General features: G+C 55.5%; 1 protein-coding gene across 1 annotated transcript; it reads left to right on the top strand.

Moving 5' to 3' along the window:
- Positions 1-594: 594 nt before the first annotated feature.
- LOC144490324 (glycogen phosphorylase, brain form-like) lies at positions 595-22,725 on the top strand (the record flags this gene model as incomplete). Its single annotated transcript, XM_078208094.1, has 7 exons — positions 595-738; positions 3,829-3,907; positions 9,307-9,410; positions 16,672-16,803; positions 20,213-20,324; positions 21,817-21,899; positions 22,684-22,725. Coding segments are annotated over 7 exons (696 nt in total), but the record flags the coding sequence as incomplete, so codon positions are not given.
- Positions 22,726-22,729: the final 4 nt, after the last annotated feature.

The raw sequence follows: 22,729 nt of genomic DNA, 5'->3' as shown, positions 1-22,729 counted from the left end.
CCTATTAGTTCTATTCAAAGACTATTTCCTCGAGTGGATGGAGCTATTACAAGGGGGCACAACTATAGGGTTCATGGTGGGAGATACAGGAAGGATATCAGAGGTAGGTTCTTTATGCAGAGAGTGGTTGGGGTGTGGAATGGACTGCCTGCAGTGATAGTGGAGTCAGACACTTTAGGAACATTTAGGCGGTTATTGGATAGGCACATGGAGCACACCGGGATGATAGGGAGTGGGATAGCTTGACCTTGGTTTCAGATAAAGCTCGGCACAACATCGTGGGCCGAAGGGCCTGTTCTGTGCCGTACTGTTCAATGTACGTGTGACAACAAATCAATTAGATTGTTCCCTCCCGCTCCAGGACTTCAAGATGGGTCCAGTGTGCCTTGTCCTGATCATTTAACCCTTGCGGCACCTGAAGCCCTTTGCATTGAGTTGGGAGCAAATTCCATCCCCTTCGTTGGGGATCTGAATAGCTCGATGGTTTGACCTTGACTGGCGCAGACATGATGGGCCGAAGGGCCTTTGTCTGTGCCGCACACCTCTACAGCACTATGAGGTTGTCTTCTTGCTTCCTGCTATTTGTTTGCCGAGGTGACTGACGCTCCTTCTCGCTCTCCCTCTTCCGTTCCGCAGCGTATTTATTACCTGTCGCTGGAGTTCTACATGGGCCGCACGCTGCAAAACACCATGGTGAACCTCGGACTACAGAACGCCTGCGATGAAGCCACCTATCAGGTAAAGGGGGCCCGGGAACAGTTGGGCGCCGGAAGCGATGGTTTTCCCTCTTTCCCCCTCCACCAACCCCCAACATCCATAGAACAGAATAGAATCCCTACAGTGCAGAATGAGGCCATTCAGCCCATCGCGTCAGCACTGACTCTCCGACAGAGCATTCCACCCAGACCCTCCCCCTCTCCCTGTAACCCCATGCATTGAGCATGGCCAATCCACCTAACCTACACGTCTTTGGACACTAAGGGGCAATTTAGCATGGCCAATCCACCTAACCAGCACATCTTTGGACACTAAGGGGCAATTTAGCATGGCCAATCCACCTAACCTGCACATCGTTTGGACTGTGGGAGGAAACCGGAGCACCTGGAGGAAACCCAAGCAGTCATGGGGAGAATGTGCAAACTCTGCACAGACAGTGACCCGACCCGGGAATCGAACCCAGGTCCCTGGAGCTATTAGGCAGCAGTGCGAAACACTGTGCCACCATGCTTTGGATACGATAGAGCAATATCTCTTGCTTTTATTTATTAAGTAAACTTTCATTGCACCCAAGGCTGGGAATCGAACCGGGTCCGTGCTCCCCCTCCCCTCCCCACACCTCTCCCACCACGCCCCTGCCCCGTACCACCCCAATCTCAGCAAGGGTGGACAGCACCGTGGCCCAGCGGGTTAGCACTGCTGCCTCGCAGCGCCTGCGACCCGGGTTCGATCCCCGACTTGGGTGGCTGTCTGTGCGGAGTCTGCACGTTCTCCCCGTGTCTGCATGGATTTCCTCCGGGTGCTCGGGTTTTGTCCCACAGTCTGAAAGATGTGCTGGTTCAGGTGGATTGGCCATGCTAAATTGCCCCTTAGTGTCTAAAAATGTGCAGGTTAGGTGGATTGGACATGCTAAATTGCCCCTTAGTGTCCAAAGATGTGTAGGTTAGGGTGGATTGGCCATGCTAAATTGCCCCTTAGTGTCTAAAAATGTGCAGGTTAGGTGGATTGGCCATGCTAAATTGCCCCTTAGTGTACCCGAACAGGCACCGGAGTGGCGACTGGGGATTTTCACAGTAACCTCATTGCAGTGTTAATGTAAGCCTAGTTGTGACGCTAATAAATAAACTATATAAAGGGGATCTTTGGACCCAGAGCTGCCCTCAGGTTGACGCAACCTTGGGGAGATCACCTGGTGTCCTGGTCCACCCCGACTGTCGGGCAAAGAGGAGGCTGTCGGGGATGGGTGAGCTGGCAGAGGAAGCCTGCACGCCAGGCTCGAACCAGCCTGTGCCCAGCCAGCCCGCTATCGGAGTCTGGGTGGGCTCCCCTCTACCTGACCTCGCCCCAGGCGAGAAAGAGGCACAGCAGTCTGCCTCTTGTTGCTGACTGGAACTCGGCAAGTGTTGAGGGGGTGGCACTGCCTGCCCTCCCCCCCGCCCTCTCCTTTTCATCCCCCCCCCCTCTCCCCGCCAACCTGAGGAATCTCCCAAAGAGCGAGGACCCCTGCATTCCCGTCACTGGACACCCTCCCCCTCCCGAGCTGGGAGGAGACTTTGGTGCAATGTATTGGGGATAGGGTCGGGGGGGGTTGAGTGACTGAGCTAACCAGGCCCTGGCTGCCTGCCGAAGCAACCGTGACATTTAGCAGGCTGTCTGAGTCGTCAACAAAAATTCCCTGCAGCTGTCTGAGCTCCTTCTCCCATTATAGCCCTCCAGCCCTCTTAACCGTGACACTTCACTCGGGCATGGTACGACCTTGAGCATCGCGTGACCCTTGCCCTTTCACTGTGCCATGGAGACCCACTTCCGTTTGAACTCCCCGCTCCGGGCTCCTTCTCCCTCCGTTTCCAGATTCCGGAACCACCTGTCCCAAATCCTGGAATTGCCCAGATTCCCCCGTTTCACCACCCCCCCAACTCCCGAATCCCTCGCGCAGGAACAGGTCCTTTGGCCCTCCAAGCCTGCGCCGATCGTGATGCCCTAACTAAGTCTGAAGACGTGCGGGTTAGGTTGATTGGCCATGGTAAATTTCCCCTGAGTGTCAGGGGATGTGGGAGGGTAAATACATGGGGTTAAGGAGATAGGGGCTGGGTGGGATTGTGATTGGTGCAGACTCGATGGGCCGAATGGCCTCCTTCTGCACTGCAGGGATTAGAACAGAGAACAGCACAGCGCAGGAAAGGCCCTTCGGCCCTCCAAGCCTGCGCCGATCGTGTTGTCTGCCTAAACTAAAACCGTACGCACTTACAGAGTCTGTATCCTTCCATTCCCATCCTATTCATGTATTCATCTAGTTGCCCCTTAAATGCCGCTATCGTACCCGCTCCCACCACCTCCCCGGGCAGCGCCTTCCAGTCATTCACCCCCCTCTGTGTAAAAACACTTACCTCGCACATCTCCTCTAAACTTTCCCCCACGCAGCTTAAACCTGTGCCCCCCTAGTAATTGACTCTTCCACCCTGGGGAAAAAGCTTCTGACAATCCACTCTGTCCATGCCTCTCATAATCTTGTAGACTTCTATCAGGTCGCCCCTCAACCTCCGTCGCTCCAGTGAGAACAAACCAAGTTTCTCCAACCTCTCCTCATAGCTAATGCCCTCCCGACCAGGCAACATCCTGGTAAATCCTTTCTGTACCCTCTCCAAAGCCTCCACATGCTTCTGGTAGTGTGGCGACCAGAATTGAACACTGTATTCCAAGTGCGGCCTAACTAAGGTTCTATAAAGCTGCAACATGACTTGCCAATTTTCAAACTCAATGCCCCGGCCGATGAAGGCAAGCATGCCGTCTGCCTTCTTGACTACCTTCTCCACCTGCGTTGCCACTGTCAGTGACCGGTGGACATGTGTTAACCCCCCCTGCTGGTGTTCCAGTGCAGTGCCGCACCTCCTCCTCGGGCCGAACACCGAGCCTTGGATTGTCCTGCCATGTAAAACCCCGGTCCTGCAACCCTCGCTGCAGCGCGTCGGGGAACGGGCTGGGCCTCGCGCGCGGGGGGACGGGGCTGGGCCTCGTGGGGGGGACGGGGCCGGGCCTCGCGGGTCGGTTGGGGGGGGGTCGGGTGCCTTGCTGGGACGGGAGCCCAGCTCACTTCTTTGCTTCCTCCTGCAGCTCGGTCTGGACATGGAGGAACTGGAAGAGATCGAAGAGGATGCCGGCCTTGGGAACGGGGGTCTCGGCCGGTTGGCAGGTGAGGAAGCCCCACTCCCCCCTCCCCCCTCCCCCCCTCCCCACTCCCCACTCCCCCCTCCCCACTCCCCCCTCCCCCCCTCCCCCCTCCCCACTCCCCCCCTCCCCACTCCCCCCCTCCCCACTCCCCCCTCCCCCCTCCCCACTCCCCACTCCCCACTCCCCACTCCCCCCTCCCCCTCCCCACTCCCCACTCCCCACTCCCCACTCCCCACTCCCCACTCCCCACTCCCCACTCCCCACTCCCCACTCCCCACTCCCCCCTCCCCACTCCCCCCTCCCCACTTCCCCACTCCCCACTCCCCCCTCCCCACTCCCCCCTGAGCCACTTTCTTAACTCCCTCTGTTTAATCTTCGACACCTCTTCCCCTCCCCGTCCCGCTGGCACCTCTGCTGTTGGTGGCCCCCCCTCGCGTTGGGTCAGTTGTCCCCCGGTCCCTCTGCAGCCGGACACATCGCCCAGCTTTGTTCCACTTGCTCAGGCCTCACCCCAGTGCCGCTCCCTGGCTGGGATTCCCCGCTGATTCTCCCCTGTGTCCAGCAGGGAGGAGGCTTCACTGTTAACACCCTGAGGAGTGTGTGTGTGTGTACGTGCGTGTGTGTGCACATGTGTGCGTGTGCACGTGTGTGTGTGTGCGTGCGCACATCTGTGTGTGTGTGCGCGTATGAGAATGTACATGCGTGCGTGCGCACATATTTTAAATTTTGAGAAGATGGTGGATGAGCCGCCATCTTGAACCCGTCGCAGTCCCGTGTGGTGCAGGTACACCCACAGTGCTGCTAGGGAGGGAGTTCCAGGATTGTGATTGGACATCAGTCAGTCCCCGTGTGTGGTGTAGGTACACCCACGGTGCTGTTAGGGAGGGAGTTCCAGGATTGTGATTGGACATCAGTCAGTCACCGTGTGTGGTGTAGGTACACCCACGGTGCTGTTAGGGAGGGAGTTCCAGGATTGTGATTGGACATCAGTCAGTCACCGTGTGTGGTGTAGGTACACCCACAGTGCTGTTAGGGAAAACGTTCCGGGATTTTGACCCCAGCCACAATGAAGGAACGGCCGATATATTTCCAAGTCGGGATGGTGAGTGGCTCGGAGGGGGAACTTGCAGGTGGGGGTGTTCCCCATGTGTCTGCTGCCCCCCCCTTGTCCTTCTAGGTGGTAGAGGTGGTGGGTTTGGAATGTGCTGTCGAAGGAGCCTTGGCGAGTCGCTGCAGTGCATCTTGTAGATGGTGCACACTGCTGCCACTGTGTGTCGGTGGTGGAGGGAGTGAGTGTTTGTGGTTAGCGTGTCGATCGAGCGGGGCTGCTTTGTCCTGGATGGTGTTGAGCTTCTCGAATGTTGTTGGGAGCCGCATTCATCCAGGCAAGTGGAGAGTATTCCATCACACTCCTGACTTGTGTCCTTGTAGATGGTGGACAGGCTTTGGGGGGAGTCAGGAGGTGAGTTACTCCCCGCAGGATTCCCAGTGGACAGGCTTTGGGGGGAGTCAGGAGGTGAGTTACTCGCCGCAGGATTCCCAGTGGACAGGCTTTGGGGGGAGTCAGGAGGTGAGTTACTCTCCGCAGGATTCCCAGTGGACAGGCTTTGGGGGAGAGTCAGGAGGTGAGTTACTCTCCACAGGATTCCTAGTCTCTGCCCTGCTCTTGTAGCCACTGTGTTTATGTGGCTGGGTCCAGTTGAGTTTCAGGTCAATGGTAACCCCCAGGATGTTGGCAGTGGGGGGATTCAGTGACGGTTACACCATTGAATGTCAAGGGGCGGTGGTTATAGTGTTTCTTGTTGGAGATGGTCATTGCCGGGCACTTGTGTGGTGTGAATATTTTGCCACTTGTCAGCCCAAGCCTGGATATTGTCCAGGTCTTGCTGCATTGGGACACGGGACTGATTCAGTATCTGAGGAGTTGCGAATGATGTTGAACATTGGGCAATCATCGGCAAACACCCCCACTTCTGACCTTATGATGGAGAGAAGGTCATTGATGAAGCAGCTGAAGATTGTTGGGTCTAGGACACTAACCCTGAGGGACTCCTGCAGAGATGTCCTGGAGATGAGATGACTGACCCTCCACAACCATCTCCCTCTGTGCCAGGTATGACTCCAACCAGCGGAGAGTTTGACCCTGATACCCATTGACCCCAGTTTCGCCAGGGCTCCTTGATGCCACACTCGGTCCAATGCGGCCTCGATGTCAGGGCAGTCACCCTCACCTCACCCTCTGGAATTCTGCTCTTTCGTCCATGTTTGAACCAAGGCTGTAATGAGGTCAGGAGCTGAGTGACCCTGGGCGAAACCCAAACTGAGCTTGCTGAATAAGTACCTTAGGGTTACCAATCCTCCAGAATTGGTCTGAAGTCTCCAGAAATTGAACCTCAATCTCCCAGGACACTGCTGTGTGCGACCCTGGACCAAAATCTTAAAAAATCTATACTGTTTTCTGTAAATTTTATTTGAACTTTAGCAGATACAAGGCTCTGTTCATTTCTTAGATTAGACGTAGGCAGCACTGGTCCGAAGTTTTATTGAGCATCATAAAAAAATAACATAATAAGAACTAGGAGCAGGAGTGGGTCACCTGGCCCCTCGAGCCTGCTCCGCCATTCAATAAGATCATGGCTGATCTTTTCGTGGACTCAGCTCCACTTACCCGCCCGCTCACCATAACCCTTAATTCCTTTACTGTTCAAAAATGTATCTATCCTTGCCTTAAAAACATTCAATGAGGTAGCCTCAACTGCTTCACTGGGCAGGGAACTCCACAGATTCACAACCCTTTGTGTGAAGAAGTTCCTCCTCAACTCAGTCCTAAATCTGTTTCCCCTTATTTTGAGGCCGTGCCCCCTAGTTCTAGTTTCACCCGCCAGTGGAAACAACCTCTCTGCTTCTATCTTATCTATTCCCTTCATAATCTTACATGTTTCTATAAGATCTCCCCTCATTCTTCTGAATTCCAGTGAGTATAACCCCAGCTTACTCAGTCTCTCTTCATAAGCCAACCCTCTCAACTCCGGAATCAACCTAGTGAATCTCCTCTGCACCCCCTCCAGTGCCAGTATATCGTTTCTCAAGTTAGCAGACCAAAACTGTACGCAGTACTCCAGGTGTGACCTCACCAACATTACACATTATTTTGATTTGATTTGATTTATTATTGTCACATGTATCAGTGTGCAGTGAAAAGTATTGTTTCTTGCGCGCTATACAGACAAAACATACCGTTCGTAGAGAAGGAAAGGAGAGGGTGCAGAATGTAGTGTTACAGTCACAGCTAGGGTGTAGAGAAAGATCAACTTAATGTAAGGTAGGTCCATTCAAAAGTCCGACAGCAGCAGGGAAGAAGCTGTTCTTGAGTCGGTCGGTGCGTGACCTCAGACTTTTGTATCTTTTTCCCGACAGAAGAAGGTGGAAGAGAGAATGTCCGGGGTGCGTGGGGTCCTTGATTATGCTGGCTGCTTTTCCCCGAGGCAGCGGGAAGTGTAGACGGAGTCAATGGATGGGAGGCTGGTTTGAGTGATGGACTGGGCTACATTCACGACCCTTTGTAGTTTCTTGCAGTCTTGGGCAGAGCAGGAGCCCATACCAAGCTGTGATACAACCAGAAAGGATGCTTTCTATGGTGCATCTGTAAAAGTTGGTGAGAGTCGTAGCTGACATGCCAAATTTCCTTGGCCTCCTGAGAAAGTAGAGGCGTTGGTGGGGCTTTCTTAACTATAGTGTCAGCATGGGGGGGACCAGGACAGGTTGTTGGTGATCTGGACACCTAAAAACTTGAAGCTCTCGACCCTTTCTACTTCATCCCTGTTGATGTTGACAGGGACATGTTCTCCTTTTTGCTTCCTGAAGTTGATGACAATCTCCTTTGTTTTGTTGACATTGAGGGAGAGATTATTGTTGTCTGTGTTGGCAGCTGCGTGTCAGTGAAAGCTTCTCTTCCTGAAACACTTTGCTTTGCTTAGAATCCAGTCAACCTTCCAAGCTCGTCCCAGAATGCCTGCTGCGTTTAAAATGGGGCCAAGTTTGTTTTAAAGCTCAATAGTTACACAGGCAGGAATATCTTAAAATGAAGTCTTTTAACAGCAGCCAACCATACACAGGATCCCACACCAGATATTAAAAAACCTGCAAACTGAGGGGTGAAAGGCCTGTCAGACAGGAGGCATCCAATTGGGTAATGTGTCCTTTCTGTTTTCCGATTGGTGAGGGTAGGCCGTATATCGCAGGAATGGATATATTGGCTGATGAGTGAGCGGAGTGTGGGGGCAAGTCACGAGATGGAACCTCCAGAAAATGCTTCATGTGCGTGTCTGTGTGCAGGCACAGGTGCATGTGTGTGGCCGCGTGTGTGTGCGTGCGTGCACAGGCTTGTGTGTGTGCGTGCGTGAATGGGCGTGTGTGTGTGTGCGTGCGCTCGCACTGGCGTGTGTGTGCGTGTGCGTACAGGCGTGTGTGTGCGCTTGCACAGACTGTGTGCATGCACACACGTGTGCGTGTATGTGCGTGTGTGCGTGCACTCGCAGAGGCGTGTGTGTGTGCGTGTGTGCACATGTGCGTGTGTGCGTGCACTCGCACAGGCATGTGTGTGTGTGTGCACGCGTGTATGTGCGTGCGTGCACAGGCGTGTGTGTGTGCATACAGGCGTGTGTGTGTGTTTGTGTGTGCGTGCGCTCGCACAGGCATGTGCGTGCGCTCGCACAGGCGTGTGTGTGCGTACTGGCGTGTGTGTGTGCGTGCGCTCGCACAGGCGTGTGGGTGCGTGTGCACACAGGCGTGTGTGTGTGCGTGCGCTCGCACAGGTGTGTGTGCGTGTGTGCGTGCGCGCACAGGCACGCGCGTGTGTGTGCATACGCGCACAGGCGCATGTGTGCATACGTGCACAGGCGTTTGTGTGCGTGCGCGCACAGGGATTTGTGTGCGTGCGCGCACAGGGATTTGTGTGCGTGCGCGCACAGGCGTGTGTGTGCGTGCGCGCACAGGCGTGTGTGAATACACACACACTCACCTGCACGCGTGGGCACACACACGCAACCCCACACGCATACACGTGCGTGTGTGGGCACAGTGGTGTGTGTGTGTGTGTGTGTTGCGTGTGTGTGCGCACAGGCACGCTTGTGTGTGTGTATTCGATGCTGTGACTAGGTCTGTAAGAACCCGACATCGATTAGTGCAGCCAAGTCCCGCCGCAGTTGAGGCCATGCCGGTGACGGACGATGAGTTGGGTTCACAGAGCCGCTTCCACCGGCTTCCTCTGCTGTTTGTACCAGCCCAGAGAAGGCCTTCCACCTCCGTGTGGCGCGTCCCAGAGAGCTCTGTAAATGGATGAAAGGCCTCTGCGAGAGCGATGGCGGGATGAGGGATGGGTTTAGCGCCGATGGCTGACGAGCTGTTCTCCCTCCTTCCCAGCCTGCTTCCTGGACTCCATGGCAACGCTGGGATTGGCCGCCTACGGTTACGGCATCCGGTACGAATTTGGCATCTTCAACCAGAAGATTTCCAACGGGTGGCAGGTGAGTGGACGAACCAACTAATTTCCCGCCGGAGCTGCCGGCACTCAGCATCCTTCCACAGGATGCCCGGGGGTGTGGCTGGGGCTCCCTCACAAGTGTGGGGGGGCTGGCGGGGGAAGGAAGCAGTGAAGGCAGTCAGCAAGGGACAGTCTGGTGACCCCAGATCGAGGAAAAAGGCCACGGGGAGTGGGGGAGAATGTGGGACTTGCTCCCACGGGGAGTGGGGGAGAATGTGGGACTCGCTCCCACGGGGAGTGGGGGAGAATGTGGGACTCGCTCCCACGGGGAGTGGGGGAGAATGTGGGACTCACTCCCACGGGGAGTGGGGAGAATGTGGGACTCACTCCCACGGGGAGTGGGGGAGAATGTGGGACTTGCTCCCACGGGGGAGTGGGGGAGAATGTGGAACTCGCTCCCACGGGGAGTGGGGGAGAATGTGGGACTCGCTCCCACAGGGAGTGGGGGAGAATGTGGGACTCGCTCCCACAGGGAGTGGGGGAGAATGTGGGACTCGCTCCCACGGGGAGTGGGGGAGAATGTGGGACTCACTCCCACGGGGAGTGGGGGAGAATGTGGGACTCACTCCCACGGGGGAGTGGGGGAGAATGTGGGACTTGCTCCCACGGGGAGTGGGGGAGAATGTGGGACTTGCTCCCACGGGGAGTGGGGGAGGATGTGGGACTCACTCCCACGGGGAGTGGGGGAGAATGTGGGACTCGCTCCCACGGGGGAGTGGGGGAGAATGTGGGCCTCGCTCCCACGGGGGAGTGGGGGAGAATGTGGGACTCACTCCCACGGGGGAGTGGGGGCGAATGTGGGACTCACTCCCACGGGGGAGTGGGGGAGAATGTGGGACTCACTCCCACGGGGAGTGGGGGCGACTGTTGAGGGAATAACTGGAACTCTAAATGGAGATCGATGCTTCTCTTCAGAATTATTTCGATCAGAATTTTCTTTAATAGTTTCCCTCCCGCTGACGTGAGACTCACTGGTCTGTAAATTCCCTGGCTTATCTACATGCCTTCTTAAATAGCAGAACCACAGTCGCTGTTCTCCAGTCCTCTGGCACCTATCCCGTGTGTTACGATGGCAGAATTAGATAGGAATGCTGGAAGGAAGCTGGAGTGTTGCCGAAACACCAGCAGGAACTGGCTGGGCCGAATGGCTTGACTACGTGCTGTCCGCTCCTCCGTGCTTCAGCCCTGGGAGCCGGAGGAGGACAGTGTTGGGGGTCGGGAAGGCGAGGCGAGGAATGCCCAACGGCTAAAATAGTCTCGCAAATGAGACTGAGACAGTCAGAGACATTCTCCTCCCCACAGCCGCCCCCGGACAACTTACCTCCCCCGATCATGTTCGCCACCTTCTCCGAAAGGTCAAATGGGAGCAGTTTGAACTCTGGTGTCCCAAAGGTCGGAGAGGTAATCCTGGAAGCAACAGCTGGTGGTGGTGTTGGTGGCTGTCACCCTCTCCCCCGCCACCCCTCCCCTCCGAGCTGTGTGTTAATCACTCAATGTCCACGGCTGTTCAACCCAGCTGCAAAAACCCTGCCTCTCGCGACGGAGACCACACATCCGTCTGTAAGATTCGACCTTCCATTGCCCCCTCTCAGTGCTGCCCCCCTTCGGAGACCCCGGCCCTCCCACAGCGCTGCCCCCTAATCCCACACTCCCCGTCACTCCCCGCACACTTTAATATCCCACCCAGTCCAATCCCACCCCTCACTCCCCGCACCCTTTAATATCCCAACCAGTCTAATCCCACTCGCCCCTCACTCCCCGCACACTTTAATATCCCACCCAGTCTAATCCCACCCCTCACTCCCTGCACCCTTTAATATCCCACCCAGTCTAATCCCACCCCTCACTCCCCGCACCCTTTAATATCCCACCCAGTCTAATCCCACTCTCCCCCTCACTCCCCGCACCCTTTAATATCCCACCCAGTCTAATCCAACACTCTCCGTCACTCCCCGCACCCTTTAATATCCCACCAGTCTAATCCCACTCCCCCCCCCCCCTCACTCCCCACACCCTTTAATATCCCACCCAGTCTAATCCCACTCTCCCCCTCACTCCCCACACCCTTTAATATCCCACCCAGTCTAATCCAACACTCCCCCTCACTCCCCGCACCCTTTAATATCCCACCCAGTCTAATCCCACTCTCCCCCTCACTCCCCTCACCCTTTAATATCCCACCCAGTCTGATCCCACACTCCCCCTCACTCTCTGCACCCTTTAATATCCCACCCAGTCTAATCCCACTCTCCCGCTCACTCCCCGCACCCTTTAATATCCCACCCAGTCTAATCCCACCCCTCACTCCCCGCACCCTTTAATATCAACCCAGTCTAACCCCACTCTCCCCCTCACTCCCCACACCCTTTAATATCCCACCCAGTCTAATCCCACTCTCCCCCTCACTCCCCGCACCCTTTAATATCCCACCCAGTCTAATCCCACTCTCCCCCTCACTCCCCGCACCCTTTAATATCCCACCCAGTCTAATCCCACTCTCCCCTCACTCCCCGCACCCTTTAATATCAACCCAGTCTAATACCACTCTCCCCCTCACTCCCCACACCCTTTAATATCCCACCCAGTCTAATCCCACTCTTCCCCCTCACTCCCCGCACCCTTTAATATCCCACCCAGTCTAATCCCACTCTCCCCCTCACTCCCCGCACCCTTTAATATCCCACCCAGTCTAATCCCACTCTCCCCCTCACTCCCCGCACCCTTTAATATCAACCCAGTCTAATCCCACTCTCCCCCTCACTCCCCGCACCCTTTAATATCCCACCCAGTCTAATCCCACTCTTCCCCCTCACTCCCCGCACCCTTTAATATCCCACCCAGTCTAATCCCACTCTTCCCCCTCACTCCCCGCACCCTTTAATATCCCACCCAGTCTAACCCCACTCTCCCCCTCACTCCCCGCACCCTTTAATATCAACCCAGTCTAATCCCACTCTCCCCCTCACTCCCCGCACCCTTTAATATCCCACCCAGTCTAATCCCACTCTCCCCCTCACTCCCCGCACCCTTTAATATCAACCCAGTCTAATCCCACTCTCCCCCTCACTCCCCGCACCCTTTAATATCCCACCCAGTCTAATCCCACTCTTCCCCCTCACTCCCCGCACCCTTTAATATCCCACCCAGTCTAATCCCACTCTTCCCCCTCACTCCCCGCACCCTTTAATATCCCACCCAGTCTAACCTCACTCTCCCCCTCACTCCCCGCACCCTTTAATATCAACCCAGTCTAATCCCACTCTCCCCCTCACTCCCCGCACCCTTTAATATCCCACCCAGTCTAACCCCACTCTCCCCCTCACTCCCCGCACCCGTTAATATCCCACCCAGTCTAATCCCACTCTCCCCCTCACTCCCCGCACCCTTTAATATCCCACCCAGTCTAATCCCACTCTCCCCCTCACTCCCCGCACCCTTTAATATCCCACCCAGTCTAATCCCACCCCTCACTCCCCGCACCCTTTAATATCCCACCCAGTCTAATCCCACTCTCCCGCTCACTCCCCGCACCCTTTAATATCCCACCCAGTCTAATCCCACCCCTCACTCCCCGCACCCTTTAATATCCCACCCAGTCTAATCCCACCCCTCACTCCCCGCACCCTTTAATATCCCACCCAGTCTAATCCCACTCTCCCCCTCACTCCCCGCACCCTTTAATATCCCACCCAGTCTAATCCCACTCTCCCCTCACTCCCCGCACCCTTTAATATCCCACCCAGTCTAATCCCACTCTCCCCCTCACTCCCCGCACCCTTTAATATCCCACCCAGTCTAATCCCACTCTCTCCCTCACTCCCCGCACCCTTTAATATCAACCCAGTCTAATCCCACTCTCCCCCTCACTCCCCGCACCCTTTAATATCCCACCCAGTCTAATCCCACTCTTCCCCCTCACTCCCCGCACCCTTTAATATCCCACCCAGTCTAATCCCACTCTTCCCCCTCACTCCCCGCACCCTTTAATATCCCACCCAGTCTAACCCCACTCTCCCCCTCACTCCCCGCACCCTTTAATATCAACCCAGTCTAATCCCACTCTCCCCCTCACTCCCCGCACCCTTTAATATCCCACCCAGTCTAATCCCACTCTCCCCCTCACTCCCCGCACCCTTTAATATCCCACCCAGTCTAATCCCACCCCTCACTCCCCGCACCCTTTAATATCCCACCCAGTCTAATCCCACTCTCCCCCTCACTCCCCGCACCCTTTAATATCCCACCCAGTCTAATCCCACCCCTCACTCCCCGCACCCTTTAATATCCCACCCAGTCTAACCCCACTCTCCCCCTCACTCCCCGCACCCTTTAATATCAACCCAGTCTAATCCCACTCTCCCCCTCACTCCCCGCACCCTTTAATATCCCACCCAGTCTAATCCCACTCTCCCCCTCACTCCCCGCACCCTTTAATATCCCACCCAGTCTAATCCCACCCCTCACTCCCCGCACCCTTTAATATCCCACCCAGTCTAATCCCACTCTCCCCCTCACTCCCCGCACCCTTTAATATCCCACCCAGTCTAATCCCACCCCTCACTCCCCGCACCCTTTAATATCCCACCCAGTCTAATCCCACTCTCCCCCTCACTCCCCGCACCCTTTAATATCCCACCCAGTCTAATCCCACTCTCCCCCTCACTCCCCGCACCCTTTAATATCCCACCCAGTCTAATCCCACTCTCCCCCTCACTCCCCGCACCCTTTAATATCCCACCCAGTCTAATCCCACCCCTCACTCCCCGCACCCTTTAATATCCCACCCAGTCTAATCCCACTCTCCCCCTCACTCCCCGCACCCTTTAATATCCCACCCAGTCTAATCCCACCCCTCACTCCCCGCACCCTTTAATATCCCACCCAGTCTAATCCCACTCTCCCCCTCACTCCCCGCACCCTTTAATATCCCACCCAGTCTAATCCCACTCTCCCCCTCACTCCCCGCACCCTTTAATATCCCACCCAGTCTAATCCTCACTCAATCCCTCCTCCCTTCATCACCCACCGCAGTGTCGTATCCACCCCCACCCCCTCTTCCCCCCACTATCCTTCGCTCCCTGCCTGGCACTGCTGTGTTTACCAGGCAGTAAACCCTGCCTGCTCGTGCTCCATTGCCCCCGGTCTGGTGGCTTTGGTCTCTGGAAGCAGACTGGAGCGATAGCTGCCCTCGCAGCCTGGCAACCGTTGCCAAGGAAACCTCACCCCCCCCCCCCACCCCCACCTCAGTTGCTGCAATGCGACACACACACACACACACACACACACACACACACACACACGTCCTGGCTGCAGTCCCTCTGCACTGTCATGTTGCAGACTGCGTTAGGGGGAGTCAGGGGCAGAGATGGCCCACTGATCGGTGCTCTGACTTCGAGCAGCATTCCTCCAACTCGCTGCTTTTGAAATGGGAAGTGGCCCGGGCCTGGGTACCTGCGGAGCGCCCCCTCCCCGCCACTCCTCGACCCACAGTCATTCGCGTACACCTCACCAACACCCACCATTAACCCTCCACGTTTAAAGTTCATTTATTGGTGTCAGGAGTAGGCTTACATTGACACTGCCAAGGAGCCACAGAATCCTTATTCAAGATGGAATTTATTTATTGAATTAGTGTCACAAGTCGGCTTACATTAACACCGCAATGAAGTTACTGTGAAAATCCCCCCAGTCGCCCACTCCCCTGTTCGGGTAACACTGAGGGAGAATTTAGCACCCCTAACCAGCACGTCTTTCGGACTGTGGGAGGAAACCGGAGCACCCGGAGGAAACCCACGCAGACACGGGGAGAACGTGCAGACTCCACACAGACAGTGACCCGAACCGGGAATCGAACCCGGGACCCTGGCGCTGTGAGGCAGCAGTGCTAACCCACTGTGGGCACAAGGTTCCTTGCAGGAGGAGTGTGGGGGGGTCGGGGAGGGGGGCCGGGTGGGGGGGTGGGCAGCAGGGGGGGCGGTGGTGGGGGAGGGGGGGCGGGGGGGTGTTCCTGTGGGTGTAAGTCACGTTGTCAGATTGGCAGCAAGCGTGTGGCATTTCTCACAAGCGGGAGAGGGTGGGGATCGAGACACTGATGCTGCCCTCGCAGGAGGTGACGGTGAGGGTGGGGAGCGTGGAGAGGGGTCAGGGCAGGAGCAAGGACCCAAGGTTGGTATCTTACCCTCCACTGCCCAGGGACACTGGCACCGAATTGCAGCCACTACCCCTGCCCTCCCTAAAACCTCCCCCCCACCAAAACACACCACCCACCCCCCCCCCCCCCCCCCCCACCCACCAGCCAAGATCAGTCATGGGCCAAAAGCGGGCAATTGCGACTAGCTTAATGGTTAAAAAAAGGAACTGGTTGGCATGGACAGGTTGGGCCGAAGGGCCAGTTTCCGTGCTGTCAACCTCAATGCGTCTATCTCAGCTCAGCCCTGCGACTGATCCGGAGACATTGCAACGCTCGCGGAGCCCGGAATGAGTCGGGGGAGAAAGGGTTTTGAAATTAATCCGGGTTCGATTCCCAGCTTGGGTCACTGTCTGTGCGGAGTCTGCACGTTCTCCCCGTGTCTGCGTGGGTTTCCTCCGGGTGCTCCGGTTTCCTCCCACAGTCCGAAAGACGTGCTGGTTAGGGTGCTAAATTCTCCCTCAGTGTTACCCGAACAGGAATGTGGCGACTAGGGGGATTTTCACAGTAATTTCATTGCAGTGAAAAGTTCAAGTAAAGTTTATTTATTAGTGTCACAAGTAGGCTTACATTAACCCAACACAGACACGGGGGGTAGAACGTGCAGACTCCACACAGACAGCAGTGACCCAAGCCGGGAATCGAACCCAGCTCCCTGGCGCTGTGAGGCAGCAGTGCTAACCCACTGTGCCACCCCCGAGAGCGGCCTTGCTGTCTGCAGGGAGGGGACGTCTCATGGCGTGCGGGTGGGTTTTCGCTGTGTGTTGGACAGGTGGTGGTCTCGCCTCATGTGGATTGGGGGAGGGGGGCTCTCGCTTTGTATGTGGAGGGGGGGGGGTGTCACTGTTGGGGGGAGGCGCAGATTGTGAGGGTCTCACCTTGGGCAGGGCGGGGGGGGGTCTCGCCTCGGGGTTGGGCAGGAGAGGGTGGCTTCGCTGCCATTGGGATGTGGGGTTGGGGTGGGGAGACATCGCCGCGGGTCTCTCGCTCTCTGTTGCCGGGCCTGGTGGGGGAAAGTTTGTCGTCTCAGTTGTAACCGGACACTCCCTATTGGCAGATCGAGGAGGCTGACGACTGGCTGAGGTTCGGCAATCCCTGGGAGAAGGCGCGGCCCGAATACACCATCCCCGTCAACTTCTACGGCCACGTGGAGCACACCCCGGAGGGGATAAAGTGGGTGGACACCCAGGTATGTAACACTGACCACCCCCCGTATCTCTGGATACTGCCCAGCCGCGTCCTACCCCCCTCGACATGCGGAGTGCGCCTCCGACGCCGGGAACAGGCTGTCATCCTGATAGCACCGCCCAACGCCACAGGGACATCTCCGAGCACCGTAACGAAGCTGTTATTGTGGAATGCCGTCCCAGTTCCAATACGGGAAATGGAAAAGCGATTTGTGCACAACTCCCTCAAACAGTAAAAACGCCAGAGGGAGTGGGCCACATTGTCCTGTGATGTGAGCTGAGAAATGGATGACTGAGCCTTTTACACGCGCCTGAGAGATGGCACATCGGACAGGGCAGCACTCCCTCCCGTGTTTCACTGGGAGTGTTTGATGGGGGACAGTGTAGAGGGAGCTTTACTCTGTATCTCACCCCGTGCTGTACCTGTCCTGGGAGTGTTTGATGGGGGACAGTGTAGAGGGAGCTTTACTCTGTATCTCACCCCGTGCTGTACCTGTCCTGGGAGTGTTTGATGGGGGACAGTGTAGAGGGAGCTTTACTCTGTATCTCACCCCGTGCTGTACCTGTCCTGGGATGGTTTGATGGGGACAGTGTAGAGGGAGCTTTACTCTGTATCTAACCCCGTGCTGTACCTGTCCTGGGAGTGTTTGATGGGGGACAGTGTAGAGGGAGCTTTACTCTGTATCTAACCCCAGGCTGTACCTATCCTGGGAGTGTTTGATGGGGGACAGTGTAGAGGGAGCTTTACTCTGTATCTAACCCTGTGTTGTACCTGTCCTGGGAGTGTTTGATGGGAACAGTGTAGAGGGAGCTTTACTCCGTACCTAACCCCGTGCTGTACCTGTCCTGGGAGTGTTTGATGGGGACAGTGTAGAGGGAGCTTTACTCTGTATCTAACCCCGTGCTGCATCTGTCCTGGGAGTGTTTGATGGGGGACAGTGTAGAGGGAGCTTTACTCTGTATCTAACCCCGTGCTGTACCTGTCCTGGGAGTGTTTGATGGGGACAGTGTAGAGGGAGCTTTACTCTGTATCTAACCCCGTGCTGCATCTGTCCTGGGAGTGTTTGATGGGACAGTGTAGAGGGAGCTTTACTCTGTATCTAACCCCGTGCTGTACCTGTCCTGGGAGTGTTTGATGGGGGACAGTGTAGAGGGAGCTTTACTCTGTATCTAACCCTGTGTTGTACCTGTCCTGGGAGTGTTTGATGGGAACAGTGTAGAGGGAGCTTTACTCTGTACCTAACCCCGTGCTGTACCTGTCCTGGGAGTGTTTGATGGGGACAGTGTAGAGGGAGCTTTACTCTGTATCTAACCCCGTGCTGTACCTGTCCTGGGAGTGTTTGATGGGGGACAGTGTAGAGGGAGCTTTACTCTGTATCTAACCCCGTGCTGTACCTGTCCTGGGAGTGTTTGATGGGGACAGTGTAGAGGGAGCTTTACTCTGTATCTAACCCCGTGCTGCATCTGTCCTGCGAGTGTTTGATGGGGGACAGTGTAGAGGGAGCTTTACTCTGTATCTAACCCCGTGCTGTACCTGTCCTGGGAGTGTTTGATGGGGGACGGTGTAGAGGGAGCTTTACTCTGTATCTAACCCCGTGCTGTACCTGTCCTGGGAGTGTTTGATGGGGGACGGTGTAGAGGGAGCTTTACTCTGTATCTAACCCCGTGCTGTACCTGTCCTGGGAGTGTTTGATGGGGGACAGTGTAGAGGGAGCTTTACTCTGTATCTAACCCCGTGCTGTACCTGTCCCGGGAGTGTTTGATGGGGGACAGTGTAGAGGGAGCTTCACTCTGTATCTAACCCCGTGCTGTTCCTGTCCTGGGAGTGTTTGATGGGGGACAGTGTAGAGGGAACTTTACTCTGTATCTAACCCCGTGCTGTACCTGTCCTGGGAGTATTTGATGGGGACAGTGTAGAGGGAGCTTTACTCTGTATCTAACCCCGTGCTGTACCTGTCCTGGGAGTGTTTGATGGGGGACAGTGTAGAGGGAGCTTTACTCTGTATCTAACCCCGTGCTGTACCTGTCCTGGGAGTGTTTGATGGGGGACAGTGTAGAGGGAGCTTTACTCTGTATCTAACCCCGTGCTGTACCTGTCCTGGGAGTGTTTGACAGGGACAGTGTAGAGGGAGCTTTACTCTGTATCTAACCCCGTGCTGTACCTGTCCTGGGAGTGTTTGATGGGGGACAGTGCAGAGGGAGCTTTACTCTGTATCTAACCCCGTGCTGTACCTGTCCTGGGAGTGTTTGATGGGGGACAGTGTAGCGGGAGCTTTACTCTGTATCTAACCCCGTGCTGTACCTGTCCTGGGAGTGTTTGATGGGGGACAGTGCAGAGGGAGCTTCACTCTGTATCTAACCCCATGCTGTACCTGTCCTGGGAGTGTTTGATGGGGACAGTGTAGAGGGAGCTTTACTCTGTATCTAACCCCGTGCTGTACCTGTCCTGGGAGTGTTTGATGGGGGACGGTGTAGAGGGAGCTTTACTCTGTATCTAACCCCGTGCTGTACCTGTCCTGGGAGTGTTTGATGGGGGACGGTGTAGAGGGAGCTTTACTCTGTATCTAACCCCGTGCTGTACCTGTCCTGGGAGTGTTTGATGGGGACAGTGTAGAGGGAGCTTTACTCTGTATCTAACCCCGTGCTGTAGCTGTCCTGGGACTGTTTGATGGGGACAGTGTAGAGGGAGCTTTACTCTGTATCTAACCCCGTGCTGTAGCTGTCCTGGGAGTGTTTGATGGGGGACAGTGTAGAGGGAGCTTTACTCTGTATCTAACCCCGTGCTGTACCTGTCCTGGGAGTGTTTGATGGGGGACAGTGTAGAGGGAGCTTTACTCTGTATCTAACCCCGTGCTGTACCTGTCCTGGGAGTGTTTGACAGGGACAGTGTAGAGGGAGCTTTACTCTGTATCTAACCCCGTGCTGTACCTGTCCTGGGAGTGTTTGATGGGGGACAGTGCAGAGGGAGCTTTAATCTGTTTCTAACCCCGTGCTGTACCTGTCCTGGGAGTGTTTGATGGGGGACAGTGTAGCGGGAGCTTTACTCTGTATCTAACCCCGTGCTGTACCTGTCCTGGGAGTGTTTGATGGGGGACAGTGTAGCGGGAGCTTTACTCTGTATCTAACCCCGTGCTGTACCTGTCCTGGGAGTGTTTGATGGGGGACAGTGTAGCGGGAGCTTTACTCTGTATCTAACCCCGTGCTGTACCTGTCCTGGGAGTGTTTGATGGGGGACAGTGTAGCGGGAGCTTTACTCTGTATCTAACCCCATGCTGCCCCTGTCCTGGGAGTGTTTGATGGGGGACAGTGCAGAGGGAGCTTCACTCTGTATCTAACCCCATGCTGTACCTGTCCTGGGAGTGTTTGATGGGGGACAGTGCAGAGTTGTAACCCTGTCCCTGTGTGTTTTAGATTGTCCTTGCTTTACCCTACGATACCCCAGTGCCGGGCTACAAGAACAACACCGTGAACACCATGCGTCTCTGGTCCGCCAAAGCTCCCAATGAGTTTAAACTGGAAGCCTGTGAGTTCCACTTGATGAATTATTCACGCACTGAGCGAACGTTGCCATTCTTCTTTTGTATATTAATTCCTGGGACATGGGCGTCGCTGACCGGGCCCAGCATTTATTGCCCATCCCTAGTTGCCCCTTGGAGGGCAGTTGAGAGTCACCACATTGGCTGTGGGCTCTGGAGTCACATGTAGGCCAGACCGGGGTAAGAACGGCAGATTTCCTTCCCTCAAGGACATCAGTGAACCAGTGACCTCCACCCAGCCTGTGACGGGAATCACAACTAACTCTCGGTCCGTCCTTCCGAGAGGATTGGACAATCGCTGTAGGATTCAACTGGCGTCATAGCGACGTCCATGTCCCACCGAATGAATTAAAAACAAAAAATTTATTAATGTTAGCATTCATGTCGAGAGGGCATGAGGCAGGGATTTCATACAAGAGCAGGGATGTACTTCTGAGGCTTTATCAGGCTCTGGTCAAACCACATTTGGAGTATTGTAAGCAGTTTTGGGCCCCGTATCTAAGGAAGGATGTGCCGGCCTTGGAAAGGGTCCAGAGGAGGTTCACCAGAACGATCCCGGGAATGAAAGTCTTGACGTATGAGGAGTGTTTGAGGACTCTGGGTCTGTACTCGATGGAGTTTAGAAGGATGAGGGGGGGAATCTCATTGAAACTTCCAGAATACTGAAAGGCCCTGGATAGAGTGGACGCGGGGAAGATGTTCCCATTAGTCGGAGAGACTGGGATCCGAGGGCACGGCCTCAGAGTAAAGGGACGGACCCTTTAGAACCGAGATGAGGAGGAATTTCTTCAGCCGGAGGGTGGGGGTGAATCTGTGGAATTCGCTGCCACAGAGGAGGCCGGGTCATTGAATGTGTTGGAGACAGAGATAGATAGGTTCCCGATTGGTGAGGGGATCAAAGGGCACGGGGAAAAGGTGGGAGAATGGGGTTGAGAAACTTATCAGCCATGGCGGGGCAGACTCGATGGGCCGAATGGCCTCATTCTGCTCCTATATCTTATTTAAAAGTTTATTTATTCGTGTCACGAGTAGGCTGACATTAACACCGCAATGAAGTTACTGTGAGAATCCCCCAGTCGCCACACTCCGGCGCCTGTTCGGGTTACACTGAGGGGCAATTTAGCATGGCCGATCCACCCAACCTTGACATCTTTGGACTGTGGGAGGAAACCGGAGCACCCGGAGGAAACCCACGCAGGCACGGGGAGAATGTGCAAACTCCACACAGACAGTGACCCGAGCCGGGAATCGAACCCGGGTCCCTGGCGCTGTGAGGCTGCAGTGCTAACCACTGCATATCTAATGGTTTTATGGGATTAGCAGGGTAAATACATGGGGTTACGGGGATGGGAGCTGGGTGAGATTATTGTCGGTGTAAGGTCGATGGACCACACGGCCTAATTCTGTATCTCATGGTCTGATGTATAGTAAATGCTGCTCACACACACATCCTCTCTCTCTCTCACACTCGTGTTTCAGTTAATGTTGGTGGCTACATCCAGGCCGTGCTGGACAGGAATGTGGCTGAGAACATCTCCCGAGTGCTCTACCCCAACGATAACGTGAGTTCCCCCTGTTGGATCCCACCCTCCCTCTGTCTGTCTCTCCCACCCCCTCTCTCTGTCTGTCTCTCCCACCCCCTCTCTGTCCATCTCTCTCACCCTCTCTCTCTGTCTCTCTCACCCTCTCTCTCTCTGTCTCTCACACCCTCTCTCCGTCTGTCTCTCTCACCCTCTCTTTGTCTGACTCTCTCACCCTCTCTCTCTCTGTCTCTCTCACCCTCTCTCTCTCTGTCTCTCTCACCCTCTTTCTCTCTGTCTCTCTCACCCTCTCTCTCTGACTCTCTCACCCTCTCTCTCTCTCTGTCTCTCTCACCCTCTCTCTCTCTGACTCTCTCACCCTCCCTCTCTCTGACTCTCTCACCCTCTCTCTCTCTGACTCTCTCACCCTCTCTCTCTCTGTCTCTCTCACCCTCTCTCTCTCTGTCTCTCTCACCCTCTCTCTCTCTGGCTCTCTCACCCTCTCTCTCTCTGACTCTCTCACCCTCTCTCTGTCTGCCTCTCTCACCCTCTCTCTGTCTGCCTCTCTCACCCTCTCTCTGTCTGTCTCTCTCACCCTCTCTCTGTCTGTCTCTCTCACCCTCCCTCTCTGTCCATCTCTCTCACCCTCTCTCTGTCTGTCTCTCTCACCCTCTCTCTGTCTGTCTCTCTCACCCTCCCTCTCTGTCCATCTCTCTCACCCTCTCTCTCTGTCCATCTCTCTCTCTCTCTCACCCTCTCTCTGTCCATCTCTCTCACCCTCTCTCTCTGTCTGTCTCTCTCACTCTCTCTCCCTCTCTCTCCGCAGTTCTTTGAGGGGAAAGAGCTGCGTCTGAAGCAGGAATACTTTGTGG

This window comes from Mustelus asterias, unplaced genomic scaffold (assembly GCF_964213995.1).
Source record: "Mustelus asterias unplaced genomic scaffold, sMusAst1.hap1.1 HAP1_SCAFFOLD_3160, whole genome shotgun sequence".
Lineage (NCBI taxonomy): Eukaryota > Metazoa > Chordata > Chondrichthyes > Carcharhiniformes > Triakidae > Mustelus > Mustelus asterias.
This window is presented reverse-complemented; position numbering and strand designations above follow the sequence as displayed.